Source organism: Dreissena polymorpha, chromosome 7 (genome assembly GCF_020536995.1).
Source record: "Dreissena polymorpha isolate Duluth1 chromosome 7, UMN_Dpol_1.0, whole genome shotgun sequence".
Taxonomy (NCBI): domain Eukaryota; kingdom Metazoa; phylum Mollusca; class Bivalvia; order Myida; family Dreissenidae; genus Dreissena; species Dreissena polymorpha.
In genome coordinates this window covers 49,053,162-49,066,200 of record NC_068361.1, presented here as the reverse complement: position 1 = coordinate 49,066,200, position 13,039 = coordinate 49,053,162, and the positions used below count along the sequence as shown (strand labels likewise).

General features: G+C 39.7%; 2 protein-coding genes across 2 annotated transcripts in view; one reads left to right on the top strand and one right to left on the bottom strand.

Annotated features, from left to right (window-relative positions):
- LOC127837237 (complement receptor type 2-like) overlaps positions 1-13,039 on the top strand; it is a 346,639-nt gene that overhangs the window by 158,180 nt on the left and 175,420 nt on the right. The gene's annotated exons all lie outside the window — the stretch shown is intronic.
- Positions 1-13,039, bottom strand: part of LOC127837234 (uncharacterized) — a 39,664-nt gene that overhangs the window by 2,075 nt on the left and 24,550 nt on the right. Inside the window, exons 3-10 of the mRNA XM_052364156.1 lie at positions 12,552-12,639; positions 11,565-11,728; positions 10,929-11,238; positions 8,698-8,784; positions 6,927-7,054; positions 4,339-4,526; positions 3,931-4,072; positions 432-1,108 (exon numbers count right to left, since the gene is read on the bottom strand). Coding sequence (XP_052220116.1) covers positions 432-1,108; positions 3,931-4,072; positions 4,339-4,526; positions 6,927-7,054; positions 8,698-8,784; positions 10,929-11,238; positions 11,565-11,728; positions 12,552-12,639 — 1,784 coding nt within the window. The remainder of the gene's footprint in view (positions 1-431; positions 1,109-3,930; positions 4,073-4,338; positions 4,527-6,926; positions 7,055-8,697; positions 8,785-10,928; positions 11,239-11,564; positions 11,729-12,551; positions 12,640-13,039) is intronic.

The window sequence follows — 13,039 nt, the reverse complement described above, 5'->3', positions numbered from 1 at the left end:
GCCTTGGCAAACAGCGTAGACCCAGATGAGACGCCGCATGATGCGGCGTCTCATCAGGGTCTGCGCTGTTTGCTTCAAGGAATTTTTGTAAGAAATATTCTAAATATAGATATTAATATAATAGACATCCCTAATTTTGGAAATAAATTGATCCAATTTAAAAGGATGGGAGAGTCCACTAGGCATAAATGGGTTAATCAAAAGTGTTTAACCCAAACCCTGACTGACCAAATGGTACTGATTGTTCATGCCTATTTATGAGCCGTTTTCTTTTTTAAAAATCACACCGGGAAAACTTTTGAAACTTAAACTTACATTACCGGAATGTAAAAAATAAACCATGCTTATGTGGAATTTTGATGCGTTGATTGGTTAAAAAAAAGAAAAGACAACCGGTTCGTTTTATTATCAGATTATTGAATCAGACTAACCTCAACTTGAAGACGCCTCAATTTTGCTACGTTTGCGCATGCGCGCGGATTATCCTTCCGTAACCACTCGGCCACTTTTTCCTCCAAGTTTTGGAGTCTTGTTTCAGTCGTGCTTCTGTCAAAATGTATTCTCGGAGAATTCGGCAAAGATCTATTCTCTTTGTCGCCTTTAATGCTGGAAGCGCCCGTTTGTTCAATATCATTTACATGTCTGTTTTTGTCTTTATCCGCACTCTGAATACGCCTGAACGACCTTGCAATGGACGCTCGAACAGTATTCGTCCTTTCCACAACTTCAGATGTCTGCATTTTGTTGTCCTCGGTACTATGACTAACAATTACGGGGGAAAAGCTTGTTTCAGTATTATCAGGATTGTTTGAACTTGCGACCGTGTCAATTTCACTTCCACGCAATTGCTGGATATTTTCCATAATTTTATTTTCATTCGATATATGGGCATGGTCAGGGTACGCCGCTTGTGTGAGCTCGGAACCGGAATTCTGGGCCGCCATTATGAGCGACTGAGGAACACGCACCACATGGACGTGCCCAGGCGGCTTGTTGCGCTGTTGAGGGCCAGGTCGCTCCTTCCGGTGGGCCTTCAACAGTCTGGACTTCTCCCGCGCACGTATCATGTAGAACACGCTACCTGGACCGTCGATATCCAGTAGAGGACCTGATAAAACATCATTATATCATTATTTTGCGTGTATTGTTAAATTTTTATATTAGAAAGTTTTGTCATTTTTGTAGCGTCTGCTACGGCAATCTCGATACTGCAATCACCATGTTATAACGTACGTGCGTGCAAGCATGCTTAAGAACGGTCCGACTCAACTCTGTAACATTTTCGTTCATCGCGCAATTTTAATGTAAACTATTACACATTTTATCATAATAAGACGTTGTATCGCGTTTAACATCCGTGGCTTCTCCCTTCATCAAAGGTCAATGTCACACTTAAAGGTAAATGGTTTTATTAAGCCATGACACATCATGACTATTACTTGCTTATTCGTATTGCACTTTAACGTAGTTTACCATAAATAAGCTTCGTTAAGACGGCGAGCAATATGCAACAACCGTATCTTAATCTCAAAGGTCAATGCCGCAGATAGAGAGGTCATAGATCAGGTCCTAATTGTAACTTACATGCAAAATGTCCGATTTTTGAAAATTACATACTGTTTAGTAAGACTGTAATGTCATCATTACACGGGGCCTATACCACGTGACTTTTTCTGATCTGTGTTGGGAGAATAAAACGCGACCCAGTTAACATTTATAATGATGTCTTTTTTAATATTTTACCATTTTTAATGGGATAAAGTGGAGAGCCCGCTCTTTAATGAGAGTTTTCTATAGGTATCATGATCTTTTTAAACAAATAAGTATTTTTTCAGTAAACTGCAACCGCGCGCTTGTAATATGAAGTCCCCACACTGATCCGACATTTTTCTAACCGTTCAAACGCGCGGTTGCACTTAACTAAAAAATACTTAATTGTTTAAAAAGATCATGATACCTATAGAACACTCTTACGAAAGAGCGGGCTCTCCACTTTATCCCATTAAAATGGTGAAATATTTAAAAGGAGATCCTTAAAATTTGTTAACTGGGTCGCGCTTTATTCTCCCAACACAGATCCGAAAAAGTCACGTGGTATTGGCACTGTGATTATTGAGCATAAGATTAAAAACTAATTTACTAAAATTGTTCACCCATGGGGAGCATCTGCCACGACCTTTGCACCAGGGCTTTCTTTATACAATAAATCAATAGTGAGATGTATTGAGCAAGAAATGAATCTATGTATTTAAAGAATTACAATATTGACTCGCGTATGTACATTTCTCGCAAACAATATCACTAGGCTGTCAGCGTTTTGAATTTTTAAAACGCCTGTAACAATGAATAGCAACAAAGTTGATCATTATGTTAAGTGAGATTGAGTCATTATTTTGAAAATGTAGAGGCGTTTACTTTTGTACAATCAAAGTACTGGCAGTACTGGTGTGACGATGCTTTTGAAGAGGATGGATATAAGACATCAATTTAAGTTTATCTATACCACCACCATTGTGTATGTTGATACGAACATTTGGGTACGATAAAAACGAAAATTTTGGGTTCGAAAAAAAATTTGGTACGAAAAAAATCTGCGTACGAAATATTTTTGGTACGAAAAAAAGTTTAGGGGTACGGGGAAGTAGTACCCGTGGGTAACTTGACCCATTGAGCGAAACTGGGAGGCGGGTCACATTCTTGTTCATTAAGTATGGCAATACCTTCATGATGATTCTCGAAAGTAGGTATGAGCACATAGCCGGACCATGTGAGCTCAATCGTATGAGCACTTGACTATCCGAGTTCGCCCACGAACATATGGATAAGTTAACTAATAGCGAAATGACTTTATACATGTATATGCTGAAATCTAACAATCGAACGAAATATCAAACATGGTATGTACACTTAGGTGGTTGTGTAATTTCTGTTAGAATATCGTATTCAATATGTAAATTTTAAATGATTGTACCCGCACTTGAGTTTTTTGCCTTGTTTGAGTCTATACGCGCCTAGGCTGCACCCAGTGTGTGTATTTGTGTTTTTCCAAGGTAATGAGTTACCTCCGCGCTGAGGCTGCATAATGTTGGGACCCGGAGTGTGTCCAGCACTCCTACCTAATAAGATTAGATTGACGACAGTTGGGGCGAATTTTGAATGATAGCTGCAATTTCCAGCTATTTTTTTTGTACTGAAATACTTTTTAATTTTTTATATGGTCAAATGCTGCGGGGGGGGGGGGGATGAGATTATCCGGAAAAAAACACCTGTCCGGAATGGTGACCACAAAACAGACAAAATATAACATTGCGCCGGGAGCGGGAATCGAACCAGTGTCGTAAAGGTGAAAAAGCGAACGTCCTTACCACTGCGCTAGCGGGATGAACAATTACATTAAGAAATGTTGTTTTATCTATAAATATCATAGCAGTGCAGCGTTTACAATTTGCAGGTTCGAAATTGTTCGCATTCTTTAGTTTTGTGATCACGTAAAAAGTTAATTTTACATGTTTTTATTCGCAATTTATTTACTAAATCGAGAACATATATCAAACAAAATAGAGAAAATATATAGTTGTTTCATTGGTCCATAAAAATAAAATGGATATAAAATTACTAATTTGAAATTAACGTTCTGATACACTTATTGAATCTGTTTCCCCAGAATATGCTGTTCTATTAATATTTACCTTTATCAACACGAACAACAACTCTGCTGGGAGAATGTTATCAATGAAAATCAACGAGCAATCTCCTACGCAGTGGCGAATGCCAAGGGAAGTAAATGAAAAATCGAGTTATCTCAATCAGACTGGCTCGGACTTTTATATAGGTCGCCATTGTGAAGATTTTTTTTACTGGTTATCATACCTTAGACGATGCTGTTCCAGCATCGTCAAAAAGCGCATAGGATAAAGCATAGTCTCTTACCCTGGTGGTTAAAGAATAGTTTCTCTGCGATTTGCACGGAGCTCTCGTGGGCCTTTTGTTTGTCCCCAGGGATTGATGGAGGGTTGTGTAACAACTTCAGTTTCAGTTGCAGCAGCTTGAGTAGAGGCACCGCATCGTATTCCTACGAGTAAAGCAGAACCGTGTCGTGTGCCATAATGTTTTGGTCAGTTTACGCGATCGTTATTTTGGCATAAAGGAAACAGAATGTAAGCACTAAAAAATATGTGCGTGTACTAAAAGCGAAATGTAACGTTAACTGTTATATTTCGTGTGCAGTGTGTGCAAAGAGTAAACCCTTGTACAATTACCTCGAGTATTAGCAAATGAAAAAAACACTATATATAACTGTGTGCAGAGTATGCAAATAGGACAACCGTGCACGAGTACCTTTAGAACGGAAGTGCGCGTGTTGTGCTTCACCTCAAGGCGCCTGCGCATGACGTCGATGGTTCTCTGATGCTTCTTAACGAAGAGACGCTCATAGTGCTTCATCTCGAGCACTAAGACCTCGGTGCGCTCCGTGCAGATGGCTGACGTCATATACGTCTCCATATCCATGAGGACCTCTATCTCGCCTGTGAGGAATATGTAATAATCGCTATTGGCATATAATTGAACCTCGCTCTCGAAAAACGGTGACTTAATGCATTTGCCTAAAGTGGCGTCCCAGATATGCCTCGAAGTCCATATAGGCTATTCAGGGACGACACTTTCCGCGTTTATGGAAGTTTTCGTTTAAAATATAGTATCTTCTTTGCGACAATCTAGTTAAGGCGGAAAGTTTCGTCCAAGATTGGCATGCGCAGACGACACAGGCTTATATGGGATGACACTTTACTAGCATACGTTAAACCCCGTTTCCCCAGAGCGATGCTGAATGCATTTTGCTAATTAACATAACGTACAAATACAAATAACATTTTCCATGGGTTTGTTTATTGCAAATAACGCTAAAGTTTCTTATTCCTGTGACACAGGTATATACACAATTCCTGCAGTCAGCGCAGGCTTATCAGGGACGACACTTTCCGCTGTGATTGTATTTTCGTTGAAAAGAAGAAAATACAGTTAAGGCGAAAAGTGCCGTCCTTGATTAGCCTATGTGGACGACACATGCTAATCTGGGATGACACTTAACGCAGGTTCAATACACCTTTCTTTTCCAAAGCGAGAATCGTTTTATTTGCTAATTTACATAACGTACACATAAAAATAACATTATTTCCGTGGGGTGATATAGACCGCAATAGATTGTCACGTGTGAATATTCATGTGACCCAGGCGCAAACGCAATTCGGCTAACAAGTTTCCATGTAAATAATAATAATGGAGAGACATTTAAAAAGCGTATTTGGTATCATATAAATAACATATTTTTATAAAAAAAATATATGATTTTCTTGTATTTTCTGTGCTTAATGTAATAACTACAACTTGATTTTAGACAATGGAAGGAGCTGATATTTTCTTCAATAAAGTCGACATTATTGAATCATGCAACAAATGCCATAAAGAATACTTAAAAATATAATGTGTGAAACGGGTATATGTGTACCTTTAATGACAGACAATTATCACTAAGACATATTTAGCTCTCTGTTCATTTATACTAATACAATTGGGCTTTCTTACCGCTGCGTAAACATTAACTTTTTAAAGGGACGTGCTTACAGTTGTGCACAAATGACAATACACGGATGTAATTGATTTAGAAGAGAACGCATGCATTCCATTCGAACAAGCAAAATAACGCTCACGAATTAAAAAATTGCTGAAATTTTGCGATTGTTTATTGATAACCATCAATCGACATTGGAAGAAATGCAGCGTAAGTTACGGTTCTTAACGATATTTTAGAAAAAAAAAGTTATGCCGACATAGTGTTTTAACTAGGTTACAAGTTAGCAAGCCCGCGTGTAGCAGTGGTAGCGTGTGAGCAATTGCATCTAAAGGTCACGGATTCAATATCCCCAGGGCAGGCTATTTAAAATTATTTCGAATCTTACAGTTGTGTTTGTTTATTCATTTAATGATATTTTTAATGCGGAAATCTTTAAAGAAGACCTTTTCGCATATCAATCTCCTTACAGTAACAAGTCATATAAACCATGTGAGCGGTGTTAGGTCGACTTATAAAGATATAATCAAAATGACATCGTCTATTGGCCGATAAGTATGTTGTATACAAAATATCGTTTTACTATGAATTTTACTATGAGTTGATAAACATATAAGAAATGACATGATTCTCGCTCTGGGACAACGGAACTGAATGCATGTGCGAAAATCAGAGACGACCCTTTCCGCCTAAATTGGATTTTCGCCCAAAACAGACTTCCTTTAAACAAAAAATACCATAAAAATGAAAAGTGTCTGCACAGGCTTATATTGGAAGACTCTTAAAGCACATGCATTAAACCCATTGTCCTACAGCGATGCTTATCTGTTGCAATCAATCGTGGTGATATCCATAGGACTGAAATTTATATGTGACAAGTTTAGTAAAAATAATACCTAGCATAGTTGTGCTTCTGTCGCTATGTTAAGTATTCTGGAATGCATTATTCAAAACCAACATGACAAATAATCATAATAAACAAATAACGCAATGTGCATGCTTTGTCCTGATAACAATATATATTTAATGACAAGTACAATTTGCGCATTATATATGCAGTTATATGAGTCGTGTTCTGATAAAACTGTTCATAATGCATGTGCGTAAAGCGTCGTCCCAGAATATCCTGTGCAGTCCGCACAGGCTGATCAGGGACGATACTTTCCGCCTAAATTGGTTTTTTGCTAAGAAGAGACTTCATTTAAACGAAAAATGTCATAAAAGCGGAAAGTGTCGTCCCTGATTAGCCTGTGCAGACTGCACAGGCTAATATGGGACGACACTTTACGCACATGCATTATGCCAAGTTTTCTCAGAACGCGGGTCATATGCAATGGTACTGACCATAGCGACTTACCGAGCGACTCGTTCTTTCCGAGGTAACACATTTTCAGGGTCTTAACAGGCGCGTCCTTCTTTCTGAGCGGCGGCGGGATGTTTTCCACTTCCGGTTGTTGACGCCGCTGCCGTTTCTCCTTGATCAGTCTATAACAAGGAATTAATCAGGGCTGAGAGTGAAAGTATCATATTACAGTAACATTTCTACATCAGACACAGATGTTTCGCGATCTTGTGGAATGAGTTTGAGAAACAATATAGACGAACAATGGGTCTAGATGTAAATTATCAAGTAGAACCAAACATGTTCTACAGGTTACCAACAACATCAGGTTACCAACGTATCCCATTTTAGTTGTCAGAAGTGTTTTCGTTTTATACGTATTGTTGTCGTACTTGTTATTTTCAATTGCTCTCAATTTAACCTCAAGGAAGGCCATGTTTTAACCAAGGCCGAAATAATCAAACGATTAACAGTCTTAAGTATAAGAATAAAGGAAAAGGAAATTCTTTAAATTGAAATATGCAAGGATTTCTTTAATATTGAGTCACATTTCTCATGAACCACCTATATTTACATCATTCTTCTTGTAGGGCATTTAGTTTATGACATTCTTTTCTTAGTATATTCTTCATAAGTTACTTCAGTCTGAGAATGGGTTGGTGAACACGGTACAAAGTTGTCTAGAGGGGACACATCGAAGAAACTTCAAGAATAAGACTACACCAACGAAATCAAGCTTTTCAACTCGTATGTTAATACCATGTATAAGAGGCAAGCAGGTGATCAAAGAGGATGAACCAACTAAGAACTATGGTGTGAACAAAGGAGGAATCATTCATTACGTAAAAACGCTTACGCACATTTGTGGAAATGTCAAAAACTGGTCAAAGGGCAGTCCGCAATAATTTAATAGGTCAAACGAAAAGAAGTTTAGCAGTTTTGACACGGAAATGGAACTGTGCATGATATAAATTTTTCGTGGGGAATCAAAACAGAGTGGCATATGATTGGTAAAAACTGAGAAATATATGTAATGTCCTTTTCCCAACCGCAAACGATGTGTGTCCGAACAGGTGAATTACCATTGAAGAAAATGCGATCGAAGAAGAATTTAAAGTCGCCAAAACGCATTTGATTCACGTGAATAAGCATATCGTCCTGTAAACATCAAAAAGCGTAAACACAATGAGACGATAAGCTAGTCTGGCTTTCAATGTACATTATAATAAGACGACGATAGAAATATAGAATGCAAAACACATGCCTAGGCTCGATTGGCCATTGTCGACTCGGGTACTTATATATACCCCGGGTACTCTTATGTACTTACATGTACCCCGGGTACGGTAAATATACTAAAAACCTACCCGTGAAATTTTACGCTAAATGGGTCGTTGTCGGCTAATTTTTGTGAAATTGATTATATTCACATTAATGTCAACTTTTCTGCCTCTATATTATCGAAACTCATAATCAAAACGAGCGTTGATGCAGTTTTAAAGAGAAGTTTTTGTTTAAGATAAACAATATCGTTTTACGGTATTCGTTAGCGCGTTTTACGACATCGGATTTTTAGCGGGAATACAACTCGGGTACAGTCTAATATCGACCGGATAGGTTTAAGTATATTTACCGTACCCGGGGTACATGTAAGTATATTTAAGAGTACCCGGGGTACATGTAAGTAGAACCCGAGTCGACAATGACCAATCGATCCAATTTACTGTATAGCCGTTAACGTACACATCTAGAACCTGTGCATTTTTCCAACTAATACAGAACTTACTTTTCACGTTCGTCCTCTAGTAGTCGGTACAGTTTTGGGTATTGAGACTCATGCATATTGATATCGGCTCGAATCTCAACTTGACCGCTGAAATGAACAGATCGATTTTCTAGTCTTAAAAAAGTATTTAGAATTTCATTGTGTTCTATTTTTAGACAAATTTTAAGTATGTTTTTGGCCTGGGGCGTAGCCCTAAGGCCATAGCAATGAAACAAATTTCTGAGACAGTCAGAATTGGCTGGCTGCCAAAACCCACGAATGAATGAATTCCCAAAAGTCCGATTTACCACTTGGCGGTAATTCATGCGCTATCAAAGAAGTTCTTCGCAGATCTCAATAACCCGCCTTGTAAATACAGAACATCACTATATAACATTACAGTGTTATACAACGTGTAAAAACATAGTATTAAAGCAAAATTGCTAAGCATTGTCTACGACTACGTTACCGGATATGATATTTCACTGCGCAGATCGAGCGCGCAAATTGAGCGAAAAAAGTTCTACGTGAGACAACGTACACAATCTGTACACCGTTCTTTATCAGGGTAAAGTCCCAGTCTCAACATGATGCCGGCGGAGCCCCTTGCGTGATCCGGGATCTACCGGGATGAACCGGGGCTCTACCGAGATGAACCGGGGCTCCATCGGGGACGATCGGGATGAACCGGGGAAAACCGGGGCTCTCCGGGAAAGTATTAAAATCTTTAATACCTCCACGATGAACCGGGAGTCACCGGGAAGGACCGGCAACGACCGGCGCGGCACCGGGAACAATCGGGACGGCACAGGAAACAACCGGGACGGCACCGTAGCTCCACCGGGACCCATACAGACCCCGGCAGAGCTACGGCAACGCCCCGGTGAATGCCGTTAGAGTCCCGGTATAGCTACAGTATATAAGAAAACAGGCGCTCTGCCGGAACGCCACCGGCATTCAACGGGGCTCCACCGGGGCATTACCGGCGACGACCGGGGTAAAACCGGGGAGTTGCCGTAGCTCTGCCGGGGTCAGATGCCGGTATAGACACGGTGAGTGCCGGCGGTGGTACGGTATAGCGGGTCTCTGCCGGCTTTCACCGGGGCACTACCGGCGACAACCGGGACTATGCGGGGACGCTGCCGGCTTTCAACGGGGTACTACCGGCGACAACCGGGGCTCTGCCGGGGCTTCACGGGTATAAACCGTAGCCAGTCCGGGTAGACCGGGACTCTTCCGGGCTGTTGACCGACTTCAACCGGGGCGGCACCGGGAAATAGTTTGACTGCGTAAAACAAATGCTACGAATCATCCCGGTCCTCGCCGGTCAACCGGCGTTAGCAAACCGGGATGGACCGGGGCTCTACCGGCAAAAGTGAGACTTGGGCTTAAGTGGATTTTCTTTTGTTTGCACATTACAAAGGAAGTATGAGTGTTTTCCTGATCTGTTAATTATGTAATTGAAAGCTATTTTAGGCTATTGAAAGTGATTTATTTGACGCCAACAATAACAGATTTTGCCGCCATATTGTTGTTGTTGTATATTTCCACCGCCTATGTAGACGAATCTACCAGATCTGTAGAGTTGAACAAAAGGTTATGGTTCCCACAACCAGTATCGTATTGTCCTCCACCGTATATGTACACTGTAGTATATACACAACTATTGTCTTGTCTTACAGTCTCTGAGCTTCTGCACTCAACCGCTAGGGTCAATCCGTATAAATTCGGACAAAGGTAGAAATTCAGACAAAACATCGTAAATGCATTTAACGTTACACTAAACCTAGCCCCAGGCCTTCAGCGCCTACAGCGCTTAATAACTAGTCATATAAACACGTTCAGTGAATCAAATGATGGCAATAGACAAAACACGCCCGTAAAACGAACCACAATCCGTACAAGAACAACGGAACATATTGTTGTGTTGCCTGATTTCAGATTTGCTAGAGCCTTAATAAAATATTTCACAACATTAGTTCTATAACGAATATTTGATAGGTTTGCTGCAAAATAGCTTATAGAAAGTGACAATCTTGTAAAGTAAAATATCTTTGTACAATGAATATTACCTTAAATTGTGTTTAGTAAAAATAAGTCAGGCTTAAACACGAGCTAGACATACAATGATTTCACACACAAAAGCGAAATGGCGTCAATGGACTGCGCGTGTTTGCTTGATCACACAGTGCGCAAATACATATGAGTACGCCACATGCGATGGTATGTTATAATCACATTCGTACATTTACCTGACAATAAAGTAAATGTTTTGAACGGTGTCACCCTGTCGAACTAGCACCGATTCATACGGAAACGTCTCTTTGTACATAGCCATCGCTAGCTGCTTCCGGTACTTAGGAATCCACGAGGAAAACATGTCGTTGTGCTTGATAAAGAACTGCTTTTCCTCGAACTCCGCCGCGAGGACATCTCGGACCGCTCGATTGTAGAGGGCCCGATCGACCACGAGCAAGTCCGTTTCCTCTTCGGCAATAATCGTAGCCGTACGTACGGCGTCGTCGGAAACGAGCGCCACTTCGCCGAACGGAAATCCAGATCCTGTGTGTTAAATCAAGTCTTTTTTTTAACTAATCAGAGCATAATTAGACAATAGTTATTTAAATACAATTTATAAAGAGGTTCGAATTTGCGTGCTAACGGACCCACTTCATTTTGTACTGGTAGTCATGTTTAATGAATGTATTCAACAAATTCATCTATTTTGTAGACAGACGTTGCAAAGTTTTTTATACAGCACAAAACACATAACTCTGTGCTCTCCAAAGTAAGTCAATTTAGATTGTAGAACGTATATCACTTGAACACTTCACATTTTTCCACTAGTGTATACTTATACAAAACTCTTCCTGACTGTGTCCACTCACCAAGACTTGTGACAAAGTTGCCCAATTTGCTCCGGTCCAGATTTCCTTCACTGTCAAGGCTACCGATGACGTCATATGCGGACTGCTCGTCGCTGCTTCCGGTCCCCTCTTTGTCCTTGTTGATGATGAATATGGAGATCTTACCCGCCAGAATGATGTAGAAACTGTGCAATTGTGGAAATATTATTATATGTGTCGTGTTCTGTGAAAATTGGGCAAAATGCATGTGCGTAAAGTGTCATCCCAAATAAGCCTGTGCAGTCCGCACAGGCTAATCAGGGACGACACTTTAATGCTTTAATGGTATTTTTCGTTTGAAGGAAGTCCCTTTTTACCAAAAATCTAGTTAAAGTGAAAAGTGTCGTCCCTGATTAGCCTGTGCGGACTGTGCGGACTGCACAGGCTAATCTAGGACGACACTTTACGCACATGCCTTATGCCCAGTTTTCTCAGAACACGACTCATATAAACACATTGATATATAACACAGGTATTCATAGCTAATACGTACAGTTGAAAGTCTTATATACAAAAGGAAAACAACAACAACAACAACATTTATACGTGGAATCGTTCAATTAGTGTGCACAGAGCATAATGTGAGTTAGGATATAGCTTAAGTGGAATTTAAGGGGCGGGGGAGGACATTTTCATGTGTATTCACCGCCCTGTTTAACTGTGTTGCTCCTTCCGTTTGTATGCGCTATCCCCTTATAATATGTCCTACTCTTTTGTTCCTTTTTCATTTCCATTTTCTTATAAATTTATCGTGTTTTATTGGTTGTGTACGATCCGGCAGAAAGTATCATAAAGAGATACTAGATATTAACATAAACCTATTTTAAATTAAGAACATTCCTCGTGGAATTTAGGATAAATACATTATTGAATATAAGTACTTAAGATGAATAGAACATATCAGTCAATTTCAACTTTGAACTTTTACCATCATAGGATTTTCCCGAAACGCAAGTTACATGTACATACCAGTCGCCAATCTCCCCCTGACGGATGATGACGTCATCTTTTTGGAACTTTCCTACGCTGCAGTTCCGTACTATGTCCTTCAAGCATTCTGGAATTAAGAACATAAAAAACATTGAATGGTTAAATGTAAATTAGTACAATAATGCTAAACAAAGTTTCAAAGATCGAATAAGTTGATCTAAACATTAGCACTATCATGCTGAGTACAATTTCTAGCATTTTGACGGTGCTTGAATATTGTACACGTTTGTAAAGACAATGCATTAAGCAAACTACACTAATGTCAATATCGTTCAAATTGACAATGAAAGAAAGGTTAAGATAAAAGAAAAACAACATCGCCAAACACTTCGTATCACCGGATAAAGAGGCTGCATAAACTCACTGTGTTTTATGACAAAAAAAAATAGTTATAAAAAAAGAAATACTATATTATGCTGTTTTCCTTGCCCTTGTTATACATTAGAATATGCTGAAACGCATATTAA